This window comes from Lissotriton helveticus, chromosome 6 (genome assembly GCF_964261635.1).
Source record: "Lissotriton helveticus chromosome 6, aLisHel1.1, whole genome shotgun sequence".
NCBI lineage: Eukaryota > Metazoa > Chordata > Amphibia > Caudata > Salamandridae > Lissotriton > Lissotriton helveticus.
In genome coordinates, this window is record NC_136067.1 from 177500598 (window position 1) to 177519579 (window position 18982).

The 18982-nt window shown below is 41.6% G+C and overlaps 1 protein-coding gene across 5 annotated transcripts in view; it reads right to left on the reverse strand.

The window, feature by feature from the left end:
• LOC144761272 (uncharacterized) overlaps positions 1-18982 on the reverse strand; it is a 266932-nt gene that overhangs the window by 173688 nt on the left and 74262 nt on the right. For all 5 annotated transcript variants that reach the window (XM_078646723.1, XM_078646722.1, XM_078646720.1 and 2 more), the window contains exon 5: positions 15700-15768. In XM_078646723.1, coding sequence (XP_078502849.1) covers positions 15700-15768 — 69 coding nt within the window. The remainder of the gene's footprint in view (positions 1-15699; positions 15769-18982) is intronic.

Genomic DNA, 18982 nt, shown 5'->3' on the forward strand with positions numbered 1-18982 from the left:
GACTTCACGGTGGAACACCGCCCTGGTACAGATCACGCCAATGCTGATGGTCTGTCCAGATTTTTCCGCCTTAGTGATGAGGACTCCATAGGGTAAGGGTAGTTCTCCCCACATTTCTGCTGGAGGGGACACATGTTAGACCTGGCATCATTGGCATGAGTCTCTCCTCCATTTTTTTTCTGTTTGCCTCCTCTGTTTACGATGTTTTTGCTGGAATATTGCTTTGGGAACTGTGCCACTGCTGATCAGTGCCACAGTGCAAGTGCTCCCTATGTGAAATTGATATTGATTGGATTCCATGTTTTGCCTATTTGGTTTACTGTCAGTCCCTAGTAGAGTGCACCAGGAGTGCCAGGGCTTGTAAATACAAATGCTGCTAGTGGGCTTGCAGCACGTGTTGTGCCACCCACAGAAGCAGCCTAGTAAAATATGTCCAAAGGTCTGCCATTGCTAGACCTACGTGCAGTCTAACTGTCACGCGGGCTGCGCAAGTACACCTACTTGCCAGACCCTAAACCTTCCCTTAACTTCATGTTAGTCACCCCTATGGTAGGCCCAAGGGCAGGGTGCATTGTAAGCATAAGGTAGGACAAGCCTGATGAGGTTGGCATATCCTAATAGTGAATTACAGCCATATTCGTTTTTCACTATTTTAAGGTTACCTGCTCTCCATAAGTTAGAATGGGCTGCCAGGATTATTAAACGGTATAATCCTAGCGGGCTCGGGGAGCATGGTGCAATGTCGAGTTTGGTATCCCTGAACTCAGGGTTTAATAACGCATCCGTTTGGGTGGATGGTTTTTGGACTCTGTGTTTGAAAATAGCGCTTTTACATCCGCCTCCTCAATAGTAATTTACACCTAAAGCAGGCACAACTGCTTACATTGTTAGTTCAAACAGTTCCTGTAAATATTAAAGGCTGCACAAAAAACACTGTATTAGTAAAAATGTTTCACGGACAAATCACAACTGGGATGTATTCCATAAAAGCTCTAGTAAGTGAACATGTTAGTCAGTATATATTTTAACAGGTTAGATACTTAAATGTCATGGCACATACATCGTATACATATTACTGAATGCCTTTTGTGAGTTTTTCTAATCCGCTGAGTATAAGAGCAGCTACATCAAATGCATGCCTTGGTAGCAGCTTGACATCCCTGCTAAATGTGTTTCTGATTAGACTGCCACCCTCAGTTGTTGGCTCAATCTGCTGATCTAACATTGCTAAGTGGGTGAGTATAGGAACAATGGTCAAAATCTTTCCATTGAGAGTATCTCCGGGCAGTTGGTGCATTAATAGTGAAAACATCTTTAGATGCATCCTGCCTGGAGCAATGCAGATTGAGTTCTTTAATTTACAAAATGCAAGTTGTGTAGATACATTTCCAGAAAGGGACATTCCTTACCACTCTGGAGCTCCTTCAACAGAAGTCTCTTTATTCACACCAGTGGTACGGTAAGCTCCAGAAATTTTGAAATTAAGTTTGAGGCCAAATCTAACATTTGAACAAAACATTTTACTCATTCATCTGCAGTTTAAAAGGTACTAGTAATACCATTCATTGAGTCACTACTTAACCCTCTTATGGGTGCCTGTGAAAAATTGCTGTTTTCATAACTTTCTTCGAAGAGTCTGGCGGTCAAAAGTTAAACTCAAGCACCTTTCCCACGGTCCCTCCAACTCAAAAAAAGAGATTGCTATGCATTGTTTTGAACTGCAAGATCCATGTACCTTCTGGGTCTTCTACTCGAACTCAGTTGGGGCTTGTAAAAATTATTGTCATTAGTCTCCCTGGCCACATAAAAAAAAACCTTTTCGGATCTGGTCAATGATGGTTTCAATGCCTCCTATCATGAAGACCGGCTTGGATTCTACAGACACTACTGACGTAATCCATGGACACAGCCATACCCTAAGTTGCTATGCTTAGATGCTTTCCTGTGGGTACTCTGGAGATGTCCAAGTGTCTTGCATGAACATGCCATTTGACAGAAAATCGTATTCAGAGGAAAGGCTGTCTCCTCCTTAGAGTACAACTGGCCACATCACATTCAGTGGGCTGGGCCACCCCAATAAAGCAATTTCACTAACATCACAGAAGAAATTTCATAGCTACTGCAGAACACAACATTACAACCAGAAGGCCCTTGCAGCATTCCGGACACTCCAACACATTTACTGGTCCATTTGGGTCATGGAGAACCTAAGGGACACAATCCCTCAAAGAGCAGAAGTATTCACCATCTTCTGCTCATCCTGCTGCCTTAAACCTTGTTAACTCACCACTACACCACTAAATTTCCTGGGGGGAAGTTGTCCCATTTCTCCACAAATGAGAGATGATCAAGATTGATCTCTCGGTGGTCGAGCTCATTTACAAGTGCTATACCCTTCCCTTCCTCTTACTCACTCTAAACAGCTTTACTTTCTCCAGGGCATGCTCTCTAGCTTATGCCTCAATGTTGCAGATGGAGGTGTGGGAAGACAGAATTCACCATACGGGACACTTGGGATTAGTGGAAGAGAGTGCTCACACCAACTGTCACTCTAACCCATCTCCATTCAACATTTTTACTGGAACCTTGAGCTCATGAGCAGCTTGTGGCATCCACGAGCTCAAGAGCAGACATCACAAGGTGCTTACTCTGATAAGCAAAGTGGCCATAGAAGTGATGGCCTAGGAAGAAATGGGTATGGAATTTTACGGCTTTTATTTTTAGTTCAATAAGAATGATGGAGGACTCAGACCTATCAAGAACTTGGCCTCTTGAATTTTTTCATTTGCTAGAACAAGTGCAAAATGCTGTCCTTGAGATTTGCTTAGGAGGCCCTTAATGGGGATGATTGGCTGGATCTCTAAGAGACCTATTTCAACCGCCAATATTTCTAGCACCCAGGAATTACTGGCGGTTCACTAAGGTGTTTTAGCACTGTCTGTGCGAGTTTCTTCCATGTGGAATGACAACTGCACTGTAGATCTTTTCGAAGGTGCTAGGTGTGGGTGAAAGTTAACTGCAGAGTTTAGGAGTCCATATATTTCAGTACTCGAATAATTGGCTGGTAAATGCAGGGTCCTTGCCCTGGTCATAAAACATCTTTGGTGCACTTCTCTCTTGCATGATTTGAGGCTTCGGATCAACACCTAGAATTCCCACCTCATTCCAAATGGCTATCCCAAATTCGCCCCCACGTTTTATCTCCACCAGTGAATTGGGTGTGGGCTATTTAGAAGACAAAGGTAAAATGCCCCTCTTCTTACTCTGGGTTAAAATACGGTCTGCCTCACAAGCAGTTTTCCCAAGAGACATTTTGGACGACTGCCTGTAACTAGAATACAGATGCTCTATCCTTCAGCTGGAATATGTCAAGAAAAGCTTTAATGACATGGGCCTGATTAACCATTTTGGCTCTTCAGATTGCATTGGGCCTCTATTTAAGGCCACATTTAAGGAAACATGTATTACGATAAATGAAGAGATCAGAATCACAAGGGCAAGTTGTTTAACCTCAGTTCTTAACTATTTGGTTATTTCTACAGAGTAGTATTTTACCTGGGTAGAAAAACCCAACCATAGATTTTATTTCACAAGGTTCAGGTTACATACATTTCATTATTTGGTTGCTTTACCTAACTCTGGCTCCTGGTTTGAATCTCTGCCCATGTAATAACTTCTCATTACAAACAACACCACACTTTATACTTTTTTGCTCTTTACATAGTATCTTGAGAAGCCCCTTTTATGACCACTTTTAAAGCATACGCACTTTACATCTCACCAAGAGGGATTGATTGTTTAAAAATGTTTAGATACCCCTACGATTTGTTTCTCTGTCCTCAGTTATATATTGTCTACATTAAAACTGAGAAGGAGGTATGCTTCACATGGATAACTATTCAAGCACTGATCAGACTGCTAATTATTCTAAATGAGCACTAAACACTAGGGGGGGCAATAAAATATATTATATACATGTTTACATAGTTTATATTTAATATTGTTTTAAATCTGTTTTAAATCGATGTGTGAAGCCTTTTTAATAATATCTGAATTTGAAAAACCAAATGATGTATAATGTCAATCAATCAATATGTCTTTATTTCGATTTTGGAAATCATAAAAGATTGCATACAATATAAAACACTCATACACAATACATCAATACATCAGAGGGTGTCCCGTCTGAATTAAAAAACGTTATAAGTAGCAATCGATGATTAACAATTTCCCTTAAATTTCCCTTAAATTTAAAACAATAAATAATAGCTTTTTTTTAAAAAAGATAAAAGAAAGCTCTCCCAAAACCTTTTACCAATAAATTTAATAATAGCTTTTTGCAATAGGGTCAAAATGCTAATTATACTACAAGGGACTAATTGCAAAACAATGTTTCCTAAAAAAATATATTTGATAACTATCAGAAGCAGTTACACTGTTCCATACCACTTAAATAGTTTGAATCTAACTCTGCATTTACTGCCTAATTAGCACTTATTTATTTTAAGAGACATTCAAAGCTTCAGTCCCCTTCTCTTTCTTATTAAGTTTACACAATAGAGATATCTGCTGCTCACACTAAACGCAATTGATTGTACAGTATCTGTTTGAAGTACTCTTTCTGCCTCTTTACAAAATCTAATGCCCAACAGTCGGCAGATAGGTTTAATCCATTTTCTCCTGGGACGTATGTAGGCAGGGCAGAAGAATAGCACATGTACTTCGTTTTCTTTGGCGCCTGTTTGGCAGATTTCACAACAGCCATTGTTTACATTTTCTTTACTACGCTTCCACTTAACTGTATTTACATTGATTTCTAAAATACCGTAGTGGGATTTAAGGTAAGTTGTGGTTCTATTTCATCCATGAAAGACTCAAATTTACTACTTGGATTCATATTTAGGTTTCTTACAGATAAGGTCCCCAGTTTAGAATTGTGGGACCAAGAGCTATTGGACAAACGTCCAATAGCTTTGTTTCAGTAGTTTTTGTGATCCCATAATCAGAGCTTCAGGATCCTCCCAAAAAAGTTTTAGACCCAGTTTATAAAACCAGTCCTGGATGTGATTTAACCATGACAGCCTAGCACTGTTCCTGATTCTTAAAATTTCCTTCAGGCCTTCCCTATAATGTACAAGCTCATCTGTAGCCCACAGTTGGACCCAAAACAATAGTGGCCGCAAAGCAGCCTGCGCATCAGTACGATGTATGTTTAAATCCATTATTACAGGTATTAGAGGGGTACGCTTAGGTATACGTAGTAACTTTCTAAAGAATGCATTCTCTTGTACCCTAAAAGCATTCTTTGTTGCGTAACACCATAGCTCAGCCCCATAGAGACAAGCTGATTGTGCCTTGTACTTTTTTAATTCCAAAACAGGAGAGACTGCTTTAGATTGGCTACTCTTGTGCTTTTTCGATATTGGGACTGAGTTTTGAATCAAGATTGTTTTGCTCTTGTCCAGCTGTGGCCTCCAGTTCAGCTTAGTGTCTAGAGTAATACCAAAGTAGTTAAAATTTGGCACAAGTTCTATCCTCTCATTTTTTACAGTTAGTTTTTTTCTAAAGAGTTTGTGAGGGTTAACTGCCATGTATTTTGTTTAAGTGTAGCTTATTTTCAGGCACTTTTGTTCACAATACATTTCAAAGGTATTAAGTAGATTTTGCAAACCTTTGGGGGTTTGAGATATTAAAATTGTATTGTCAGCAAATAAAAGTGCCGGTGCTGGTGCCCCCCCCCCAACTTGGGATAATCGTGTTCGCAGCCCAAGAGGAAATCTGGAATGTCGTTCACATATAGCGAAAATAACGTCCAGGCCGGAACGCACCCTTGCCTTACGCCCCTGTTTACTTGTATGGGATCTGTAAGTTTGCCATTAGGCCCCCATCTAACCCATGCGAAATTACCCTCGTGCAGTCTAATGATCTGCACGAGAATTTCCCTGGGAACACCCATATTCATTAGTGATTTCCACAGGAGATTTCTGGGCACAAGGTCAAAAGCTGCCCTAAGATCTACAAAGGCGATATACAAATGCGTTTTCCTAATTGAAATATACTTCCAAATTATACAAAGAAACCTAAAGACCTTGTCAACTGTACTAATTTTTTCTCTAAAACCTGCTCGATACTTGGTCATCCCTGACCTCTCCAATTCGAAGCTGCCCCCTAATGTTAATGCTTAAAGTGTTAACTGCACACTCCAGTGTACTAATTTTGTCCCACAGCATTGAGAAGTTTCTTTCTGCCAAATCACACATAGATGTTAGGGCTGTTAGGGCTGTTCCTAGGCCAAGGTCATCTATTCCCACAGGAAGCTCAGCCATAACTACCTTTGGATCATTTGGAGCTATGCTGTTCTTTAATGGGGGTAAATTCAACTCTGTATGCGTGCCAACCGTAAGAGTTTTATTAGAGGAAGATATGTCAGCATTTGCCTTGCTTTTAGTTTTTCTTGGCCCAGTATCCCACTTCCTTTTGTCTATCCGTGGCTCACTCTTATGTGCAGTCGTGTTTTTCGCCATCCTGGCCCTCATGACTCTGTTCTGGCCTGCTGGAGTACGCAGTGTCACATCAGAAGTAGATGGAGAAAGAGTAATATCGGGTGAGACACTTGCGACAGTTTCTGATAAAGACTCATGCCTTCCAACCCCCGGTGCTGGTGGCGAAGTATCAGCTATTATATGTTTATGTAGTATTGCTGGATATAAAGAAAGGTGTCGCTCCGTCATGCGGATCTCATGGTTTAAAATAGATTCTGCCCTCACTAAAAAAGCATCGAGGGTACCAGCTACCCCCTTTCGTTTTTCCATATTCCTTTCTTGGCCCCCCTTTTTTTTTTACTACTTTACTTCCTCTATGTTGGACAGTACCTTTAATCCTCTTACAGTCCTCGATGTCCACAACAAATAAATGAGGGAAAATTCACTCGTCAGAGGGGTTGCCCAGCCCTGCCTCTCTCTGCCGCTGACAGGCATGGACGGGCCCGCCCTTGGCCCGGGATTGGCCCGGGGGAGCCCGCGCGCGTCCCGAGCCGCGGGGGCTCCCAGCTGATTATATATGCTGAGGCTGGACCTCTCTCTGCTCTCCTCGTGATACCGCACTGCCTCCTGGGGGATATAGTGCCCCGGCAGTCCGCTGTACGCGAGGGCAGCGAGGTGCTTCGGTCAGGATGAAGGTTGGCCCCCGGGCTTCCCAGTCAGAACAACAGTAGGGCAGGAAAAGCAGGGATCAGGTCGACAGGAGTCCAAAAAGCACAGCAAGCGCGTCCCCTTATATTTATACAGCTGTGTAGTAGTTCGTAAATTATTCCAAATGCCAGTGTCTTTTCTTTCCCCTATTTTCCTCATTTTTACAGTCCTTGTATTGCTCCAGTTTCTTCCATTTACATGTTCCACAAACTAATCGGGCAGGCAGACAGTCTTTGTGCTTACCGGAAGCGTTCTCTTACTTCCACCCGATGAGGGATTCATGTCATGCACTTCGTACGCCTCCCAGCAGCCCCACAGCCGTCTTAGTACACCGGCCGCACGACCAAACACCTTCTCGCCCGCTTTCAATCAGTAACACGCTGTTCGTTCCAGGCCTGTGAACAGCTGCGACATCTGACGTGCTCCGGCCGAAACCCCGACCTGCCGCCTCCTCCGCTCCTCCTCCCAAGTAGGTGAAACGCCCGGCAGTTCCTATTCGGTATAATGTATTTTAATTCTGTGTTTTTATGGTCTGTGCTATGACATAATAAAGTCTATTGACCTGAATTGACAACTGCATATTTGATCTTTATCAAGGTTCTGGCTGTGGGTACAGATTCACCGCAGAGTTTAGGAGTCCATATATTTCAATACTTGGAAAATTGGCAGGTAAAGGCAGGGTCCCTGAGCTGGTCAAACATTTTTAGTGCACCATGTCCCTCTTGCATGATTTGGAGTTCCGGATCAACACCTCCTCATTCCTACTGAGCTGTTCACCTTTATAAGTATGGTACGTGATACAATTTACATGAAGGCTTTTCTTACTCCTCGGAGGAATGCAGATTAATGGGATATGATTCTCATGTTTCTAACTTAGACAGCAATCCTGGTTCTCAAGATCTATGATCGTTAGAACTGTTAGCCTCATGCATCCTGCATGTGTCACACACCAGATGGCAAATGAGGGTCCTTCACTGATGACTGAGTAATTAGTGGTTCCAGTACCAGGGGAGCCTATTGGCTGAGGTACAGATTTGTAATTTGGTCATCCCAGATTTGAACTGGTGGATGCGCCCCTCCAATCTAAAGGAAGTCATACTTTCAGTCCTCTGTAGGTGGAAGATACCAAGATCGTTGGGCTAGGTGGTGCCTATCAGTGTGACATAACAATGTGGTACCTGTAGTCCATATCAGCACAGTGTCTTCACATAAATAAGTGTGTGCTGACGGAACTCCATCTTCCCATGAAAGCCTCCCAGGAGCAGCCACCTTGCTGTACTTTCACCAGGCGATGCTCTGAGCCTTCTCTATCAAGAAGACCACAAGAGAGAACTTCATCCCAAAATGAGACAAAATATCTTCTTCAGATTAGAGTGGCCATACCTGAATCTCCTTGCACAGTCTGCGCCTGTTTTCACAGCAGGATGGTTGATCCTCCATCCCAGTTCAGCAGCTGCATTTTTAGAGATTGAGTGGGGCCTGCTGCAGCCCTTCTTTTTTGCTATCAAAAGTTGAAGATGTTATCTCATTTGTGAGGAAACCTGCCACAAAATCCATTTATGCTGAACACTGGAAGAGGTTTGTTGACTAGTGTGAGTAATCCCTTTCAGTCCTGCCTTTTCAATGTCTTGCCAAAATAAATCCTCAATGTCAGCACATTTGTTGGGGAGGTTCAAACCTTCACTACTTCACGTCTGAGCCCCGTTTTCATTATTGTCATCTACCTAATCCATGTACCATCCATTCTATCCATCTACAATCTGTTACCCTCACCCCTACCAATATCAAGAAGGAACAGCATTTAACAGATACAAAAATTAGTAAACCTCGCTCAGTAAGAGAGAATTGTGTGTCCCCTTTCTGTATGTTTGCAGCACAGTCTGGCTACTTTCCCTACTGTGTCCTCTTCATATCTTCATGTATCCAGGTGTTCTGTGGTTCTGCAGCTCCAAGTAATTGCCAACACAATACCAGAGCTGGGGGTTGTTGGCTACTCTTGTCAAACTGAAGGGCTTTCTTTTTTGGCAAGGCTCGCACTGCACTTGGCATCCTCACCAACTTCATCCTCCTTCTCCTTCAACTTGGGCCTGGTGTCCCAGCTCATGTGTCTTCTGTAACAGGGTCTGAACTCACTTTGCAGCTGTGGAGATTTTCATAACATCTCTTTCATTTGAACTCCAAACATACTGGGCAGTCTGCAGCAAGTCTGTAGCCTTCCCTGTCAAGAAGAATCCTGTTTACAGCATGTTTAGATAGTCATTCCTTTGTATATGGATTTGTCAGAAGAATAAAAGGTGAGCTGTTTCTCCCATCTCTCACAGCAGCCAGCTTTCCTGAGAGATGAAAGAGAACAGTCATGTTCAGGAGACAGAAAAGACAAGGGACTTTATCCCACTAAGGCAGTATTCCCGATACAAACATCATAGCCACACTGAACATGAGGACTGTCACTGAACAGACATGAGATTAGGTTTTCATGGTCAGTAAGGGTTAACTATTGGCGAACAACTTAAGGAACATAGGACTACAACAGAAGGAGAGAGCATTAAAAACAGGTGAAATAAATAAAAAAAATTAAATTGAAGGTGATTGATTGTGCTAAAAAAAATTCATCCATCATAACCAACGGCAAATTCATAGTTGTAAGGCAGTGGTAAGCACTGCAGCAAAAAGCTAGTAAAACATCCATTGACGTAGATGAAGCAGACAAGACAAGGAGGAGAGTGAAGAAAGAAATAAGGCCTGCCAATGGCCACAAAAAATGCCTCAATTAATGAAAGAGAACTATTAATCCACACTGTGATTACACTACTTATGTACTGCAAGACAACTCATGGTTTCGATATGTAAACCTTTTCCCTGACTCAGTTGGTACAATAAATGTGGAAGATTCTATATTTGAAAACAAGTAATTGCTCCACAGAAACAGAATTATTTTAGACCAGATAAAACCAAAGAAGGACATCAAGTGGCAAATTGATCACCAAAAACATAGATGAAAGTGAAACATATGCAAAGGTTTTGTTGAAGCACATTTTAATATAGGTTAACCTGTAGAAAAAGAATGTGAGGAAACATAAGTAATTAAATGATACGGTAGAGAAAATAATTAAAAAGATTGGGATGATAGTTAATAGAGACATATGGAAGAATGGGATGTAAAACTGGAGTCCAAATTATAGAAAGAAAAAATGCATACAGAAAGAGCTTCAAATGTGTGAGGAAATGAAAACACATTCATGACGGAATAACTTGAGGATAGTGGGGATTCTTGCAGGCATGAAAGATGCTGCAGAAGGGGAATCCCTAATCAAGTGGATCACGTACTTCCTTAGGGATCATATATTAGAGGAAAAAAAAAAGTATACAGAATTATTGTTACTTTCTAGAGCATTTTGGAGTCTGTACTCTGCCCTGAAATCAGGCACTCACCAATAACTGGTAGAGAGTTTATCCAAGACTTTCTCACTAAGGAGATATTTCTGCCTAAAGCATGTGAAAAAAACCTGAATTTAGTCTTCAGCTGGATACCTTTTATCCATATTTCCTGGCTAATTCTGTATTATGGCCAAGTGATTGAGATAAATTAGAACATGCCAATTCAAACTGAAGAAATGGTTATTCCAGCTTCGATATTTGTCCTGACTAGTTTGAAAACCACCTGCAGCGATAATCATATATACTTCATGAACCAGAAAAAGTTAACAATATTCCTATTAAAATTTAGAAAAAAGGAAAACAATCATTGACTAAGTTCCCTTCTAAAGTAAGTCGTATGTAGACATTAATCGTAAAAAACTTGGATGACGGTGAGGAACAGTTAAGCTGCTTCCTGGAATGCTGCTACAGATATTCCCATACAACAGTAAAGGAGTAAATGTACACAGCCTTGATAGGTCTCGGCACCCGCTTGGACCTGTTGTACACGAGGTATGGATTAGTTTTGTGCTTCAGCCCGAAATCTGATAAATTTATATGTATAGCTACATAGCTAAGTCTAGGCGTTTGAGAATTGCTACCCTTAATGTTAAATAGCTAAATGTGTCTACTATGCATTACAAAACTAAAGAAGAGCACGCACAATTGAAATCAAGGTTGCTTAAAGAATCGTAGCATTTTTTCACACTTGGGGGCAATCATCAGATGCTACATCTCAAAACGTCCTTGGTGAAGGGAACCGAAATAATTTGTATGATCCCTCTATCAAAGTTTTCTACAGTACCATAAATATCAATATCCATTAGGAGTACAAATGGGTACACTGGAGTTTCATAGCTGTTAAGCACATGGCCCCAATAAAGAGTTTTCTCTGCCTTAATTCCGGTCCAAGATAAATGCCCACAATGACATCAAGAAATGTCATAATAGGCAACAATTTCAATTGTATTACTTGTGTGCAGTTGGTGTAGTGATTAGTAGCCCGGAGGACCCGCTAGAGTGCATCAATGGAAGGATGCGCTTAGTTGTCTTTATTCAAAGCAAAAGGAACAAGGAAACAAATGAGGCTTAAGCTTTCTCAGCCATTCACAGAAGCCCAACAATTAAATCCTTGTTCAGGTTAAAGATGGAAACACATTTGGACAAGACCTGTCCTGGGCTCAGTGGGTGCCGGGCTCAGTGCATGGGCACAGGTCATACACAGTCTGTATCCAGTGAAAGCTTGGCAAATGATTAAAAAGGACATATACAATCATTTGGCTACAGGGCATGTTTCAAATACGCAAACTTTGAATTCAGGGGTGTTATGATATTACAGCTGATCATTAATGGTGCCAAATCATTACCTTTGAGGTTTTGGATATTAATAGGGTCCTTGTGGAAGTGGTTTTAACAACCATATTTTGTAGGAAATATATTATAATGCAAGAAAGTCTTCAATCCTTACATAAAAACATGTCTCTAATTTTCATATTACATTCAAATTGTGATGTGTCAAGTCGACCTGTAATGTGAAAATGACATAGCTGCTCAGCTGTTATAAATTATCACAGCTGAATAGTGACATCATAATGTCAGATGTCAGAGTCAGCAGCCGTGGTAAATGGCAGGCCATGGAGCATTATTGCAGTTGCAGTTTAAAGAAGGAAAACAACAATTGGCTTTTTTATCTTCTTGTCATTTTTCCAAAAATGAATAGGGAGTCGCAGGAAGGAGACTTTAATTTTTGTAAAAAATTGGTCCTTTGAGAAAAACGTCTCTCTATATGTTTCAACACATTCTGTGCCACACCATCTTTTAATCTGATGCACTTTAAGCTGATTCTGGCATCCTTTATTTTATAATACAAATGTTGCTTTTATTCTTCATGTTTGCAAACTTAGCGGCAGATTTACAATAACTGGTGCATCCCTGCATATCAGCAGGGATGCGCCAGTTATTGTGCGTCACGGCTTAGCCACCATGGATGTGCCGCATTTACATTGTGGCGCACCATTGGGAAAAAACAGACAGATGCATGACGCATCTGTGCCATAAAGGCAGCGCATTGCTGGAGTTGCGTCGCAAGCGTATCGCAGCTCCAGCAAGGCTCTGGGGTGCCCTATCTTTACAATGCTGCGTCAATCTTTACGCCTGCTTCAAGCAGGTGCAGGGTTTTGATGCAGCATGGGCTCAAAAGTGACTGAGTGAAATCTTGTAGATTTCACTCAGCCACTTTTAGGAGGCGTTCCTGCGCCGGAATGCCCCCCCCCCCGCACAGGAAGGCCTACTTCTGGCGCAGGGCTTTACAACGTGACACATCTCCCAGATGCGTCACGTTGTAAATACCCCCCAGCATGGTGCGGGTTTTGCGCCGCCGCTGCGTCAAGAAAGTGACGAAATTGCAGCGTAAAAGAGGCGCAAGGGGCTTGTAAATCTGCTCCATAGTATCTCTTGTGTGTGAAAGATACAGACAGCAAAGATTTAGGAGGCGTGTGGAATGGGTGATGGAGGACCATGCATTGTAAGTAATGACATATTGTCTGCTATACATTAAGAGAATACCTCGGAATTCTATGACTGTTTAAAGAAATTCCTCAATGACTGGAAATATCCCTGTGACCTATGGTAGAGAACACTCTATCTTGCATTTACATGTTCATGCTTGCTGTACCTTGTTGGCATAAGATCTAATCAAACATATTTAATAAACTGAAACTGATGTCAGGAGGACTTTCCGTTTAAAGTATATAATTAGGAGCAAGTAGATTATGAACTTTGTCAGTGTAGTTTTATATTATCTTGTCATGTCACCTACAGGTTGAAGTCCATTTGGGCATCTGGCTGTAAGGAATTGTGTCTTTTTCTCTGTCACTCAGGGCCACTAGTCATGAATGACAGCAGGGGATGTAATAGCTGCCTTGAAACAAGCAGTATGAATCCACTACTCTGCTGTCGAAAATTCAGTCCAGGCAATGCCAGCATCAAAGTAGGCAAAGTGTGTGGCTTATCAAATCCCATAGGATGCAGCAGACTTGTGGACCAGTTTAGTAATGGGATTATACCAAATGCTGTTCATAGCCATTTTTTTGCTGCTTTTTTTAAACCTTTGACCTTTAACCTGTTCACACAGTTTTAAAGTTAAAACAAACTATATGAAACACTAAGGGGGATATGTACAATAGAAGCGGCGGAGTAGGCGCATGCCTCACTCCGCCACTTCTGAAACTCAGGGCTGCACCATATTTACAAAGAATATGGTGCAGCCTTGCGTTTCCCTCTGCGATGGCGCTACACTTAGCAGTGTAGCACCAACGCAGGCACCCTTACACAGTCTGCGTGCAGGGGAGGATTTTTTATGTGTAGGAAGGTGTCTCTTCCTGCACATAAACAATCCTGAAGTGACATTTTTGCACTTTCATGTGTGCTGCTTAATGAAGCACATATGAAAGTTACAAAATGGCATTTTTTTAAAGATTGTTAATGGACAGGACGGAGGACATTCCTGTACATAAGCAATCTTTGGCATTTTGATTTTTCCATGTGTGCTGCCTTGTACAAAAACAAGGAGAAATAATGCATTTCTCCTCGTTTCGCCAACTCGAGACCAGATTTTCCCTGGTCTTAATTTTAGCGCTGCCTCCTTTCTACACTGCTCTTGTACATAGTGGGTAGCGTCAAAATCAATGGGTGTTGCAGTGGAACACCCACTGCAACACCCACTGTCCACCCCTTTCATTCTAAGCATAGCGTGAAAGGGGGTCTTATTTACAAGGCAGCATTAAGCCTTGTAAATAAGGCTAAGCCCCTATCGCCATCATGTCAATAAAATTGACATTGTGGTGGCAATAGAGGCTTGTACATATGCCCCTAAGTTTCACATCTTTGTATACTTTTTCACAGACTCGTAATGCATAGTTGATAGTTTTAATGCCTATTTGGCCCCTTTCGTCCCATTTATTATTTTGTCTGATGCAGTTCCCAGGACAAAAAAGTGATAGCAATTCTGACTTTCCTCTTAAATCTCGGGAAAATAATGCCTCAGTCCCACGATGGCTGACCAATAACCTTTTGAAGTTCAATGCAGATAAAACAATTCTACTAAATCAACTTTAGACCTGAACCACCGTTGGGTTGGTCTCTCCTACTTGGTTTTGGCTCCTATTTTCAGTTGACCAGAGGAAAAAGACTCTGCCCAGTTGAGTGCAGGGCAAACGATAAACCATCTAGAGTGCAATGTGCCACACATTAAAGAGAGGCCTATTGGCATTGCAAATACTTGGTATTTTAACAACCTTAAAATCCACAAATTTGCACAAATAATTCCGTGTTGGTGTTCTTTCAAACAATAATGATTTAGAGCTTGAAGAACATGGTTTTTTGCCTCAGATGGTCAGTCGGCCCGTCATATTTCCTACAGCGGTGCAACTGCTGGCTTATCTGGCGGAAGCCATACAGTAAAGGCGTGGGACTGTCCCTTTTGGTGAATCAAGCCATTTGCCCAAAATATAGCAGATGAACTGATGTACATGTTTGTAACTTTGGACTGCCAGGTGACTTCTTTGAGGCATGGGTCGGCAGAGATCTCTGCATAAGGTGGGCGATAGTCTGGCCAGAGTGGTAGAGTTAATTGCTTCTGTTATCCTGACAGACTGTGGGCTGCTGAACCATATTCTTAGTGAAGTCCTAACTTCATATTCGATAGGCACATCTTTCTCCAGCCGCAGTCCGTGCAGGTAAAATTAATTATTTATTTCATTTGCTCAGCATCGTCCCTTGAATTCCCCCCAGCCGGCCCCACCGCCTCACCGCTGTTACCTGCACGGACCGCGGGTGCCTTTCTCTCAATTTCAAGTCACAATATTTTCTTTCCCCTTATAGAAACTACAGTTTCAGAGCAATTTTGTATAACCAATGTAAATTTAAGATACCCATATATATGTACTTGCCCTGCCATAATTTGGCAGGGCAAGTACTTTCACATGTTGATATGCTTTATTCAAATGGACGTTACATATTTCCTTTAACTGGCACGCTGCTTGAATTCTACACATATACAACAGCTGGATTTTGGTTTACAGTGTAGGCTTACCTATTGAAATCCTGTCTCTTAGTTTTTCTTCCTCCTTTTGCTCTTCTGGTGACTGGTTCGATTTTTGGCCTGAAGCACAGATGATAGTTGAATTAAAAAAGGAGAATTAAAAAAGCGAGGATTAAGAGTGAGTGTATCTGCACCAAGGAGCATTAAACTCTAGACAGAAGCTACACACATATTGCAATCGCTTCACTGGCAGTGGGTTTGGTAGACTTGGGCCAGAAGGAGCTCATGCCCCAACTTTCTTTGTCCTAGTCCTCCCTTGGGACCCAACACCCTAAGTGTTGAATGTGAAAGAGGTAACATGGGGAAAATGAGACACTGAACCTTCCCAGACACCTTTATTTGTCAAAAAAGCTTTAATTACAAATCAGTGTTTGCTTGAGGCTACATGAAGTGTAACTTTCTATGTTTGCATGCATATATGTCTATCTCTATAAATAAAGAGATGAGGATATATACAAACATTAATTTGCACATTTTTCTCCAAGTCAGAGAGCCTAGGTTTAGACCTCAGCAATTAGTGGACAAAACTAAGACTACATACTGCGTTAACATTTGTGCCACTTACTTTAGAACTTAGGCCAGAATCACAGTATTTTTTCCAAGGCTAAGTTGCCTTACATTAGCCTATGTCAATAGTAATTCTCACCTAGAGCAGACGCAACTGCTTACATTGTTAGTTTAAACAATTCCTGAAATTATTACAGACTGCTAAAAAATCACTGTATAAGTGATCATGTTTGATAGACAAATCACAACGGAGATGTATTCCATGAAAGCTCTAGTAAGTGCCATTGCTGGTTAGTAAACATTTTAACGGGCTAGAGACCTAAATGTCATGGCACATATATTATGACTGAATGCCATTTGTGAGACAATAAATGTCAAGGACAGTATGGACTACTTAGCATTTCTTATCAGATGGGGATACGAGCAGCTACATCACGTGCATACATTGGTAGCAGCCTGAAATCCCTTCAAAATGGTTTTCTGATTAAACTTGATGCCCTCAGTTGGTGGATCCATCTCTAGATCTAAAATCACTAAGAGGAATGGTACAGGAGCACAGCTCAAAATCTTTCCATTCGGAGAGTCCCTGGGTAGTTTGTGCATTAATAGATATGATGGCCCACATGCATCAAGCATTTTTGGAGTCGCAAACGGTGCGATTCCTTAAAATCGGCCGTTTGCGATTCCAAAAGTGCTTTTTGGGATGCATGAAGCAATTTTAGAATTCGTAACTTTTTTGCGAGTTCTAACAATGCGATTGCTTTTAAGAAGTCGCAAATGTGCGATTTCTTTAAAGCAATGCATCATTACTTTTAAAAGTGCGAAATCGCAATTAGGGTGTCAAATTTACCGAGTAGTTGAACCACTCGGTAAATGTGGAAAAAGTGTTTAAAATGCTGAAAATGCTTTTTTTTCAACATTCATGTTACGGACACACATGTCCTTAGGACATGTGTGTGTGAAACATGATGCGAAAAATACATTTCAGGGGTGCATGGGGGGGTCCTTTGGACCCCCCCATGCACCCATGAAATTTTCAAAGTGCCACTCGCAATTTGCTAATGCCTTCCCATTGACTCCTATGGAGGAATCAATGGGAATTGCGAAAATTAACTTAAGAATTCGGTATTTATTTGGGATTCGGTAAAAATTGCGATTTTTACCGAATCACAAATGAATACCGAAAAAAATGATGCATAGCATTTTGCAATTCTTAATTTGCGATTCGTTATTTTTCGCAAATTAAGAAGTGCAAAATGTCTCAATGATGCATGTGCCCCGATATCCTTTGGTGCATCCTGCCTGGAGCAGAAAAAGAGAACAACAGATTGAGCACACAACTAGAAAAGATCAGTTCTCTGCAGGGTGTCTGACGGGGGTCTGCAGAGAGAGAGAGAGATAGAGTGTGTGCTCCTGAAAGTATTAAAGTGAGTAGTGCTTCTACCACCCCTCCCGTAACACTGTGTGTGCTCTCTAAATGCACTACACTGTATGTGTTGTGGCAAGGTGAAGAAACAATCGTTTTATGCGTGCAACATATAAACTCTCAAACAATCTACAAAATCCAGAAGGAGAACTACCATACACAAAAAAGGATTTGCACTTATTGCATCAAACATAGTCACAGTGATCCTACATATTGGCAAACACAAGTCAACAGACTTTCAAGGCAAAGTCAAAATACTGGGTATTACCTACCAGAGAAACAACTATAACTGCGCCCGCCTAGGATATGACAACTTTGTGACAAATAGGATTCCCACTGGTGTGCGGGCATCATTTCCCTTTTTTCCACAATCCTCCCTGTCACCGACAACATTCTTCAGCTTGAAAAACAGCTAGGTCAAAAATGCCTTCTGGGAAAATGTCAGGGCTCAAACACTGCCACAGAGGCCAAACGAAGATTTTCTTATGTTACCGTCATGACACCTACATCCGGTGTCTCTGATCCTAATGCGATACGTTATGCTCTTCCTGATCATTGATGCTCCTAAAAGCCATCTTATTTTTGACCGAGGCCCTCTGATGGGATATAAATGCAATAGATACATGTTGTTGGCCTAGTATATACAATATAACCTCATAACCACACGTTAGCATTGTATTATTCACGTTGTATTATTCTGGTTAGAAACCATTCACTCCCTGCTTGCTCAAGCCTATTGGTGTGACCGGAGCCATGTTCTTTTGTTTCTCTGTGTCTAGTACTGTTTCCCTGAAATCACGTGATTAGGCTTTCTGCACGAAACCATGATGGGAGACTTAGCTGTCTGCTCCACTCGTTAGTTTGTAGCTCAGGGAAACTCAAGGTCACACCTGCCCTTTTAGTGGGATGCGCACATTCTAGCAGAGCCTGTTCTTATCCTCCTCGAGCTTCAGATAGAAAGGGAGGCACCTTACTTACCTGCCCCCGGAATAGCTTAGGCCGAGATACTAGCAATCAATTGTGCCTTATATGGGTCTTCCTGTTGGCCCTTTGACAAACTGTATCTTTCCTTCTAAGGTGACATCGTGCTATGTGTGAAATGTATATATGCTTTTATTAATTGTGTGAAGTCAGTCTCCTCTGCGCACCTCTGAGGGTCGTGCAGACTGAGGCTCCCCTGTCAGGGTTTGTATCATGGAATAAACGATTGAACCTTCTCCATTGCCGACTGACTTATTATTTATGGATAAGATATATGGGCTATTGGTGAGTATAGTCCATTAGCATAATATTTTGGTTCCTTCACCACAATGTCATGCAAATTGTCCCTTCCCCTGCTAG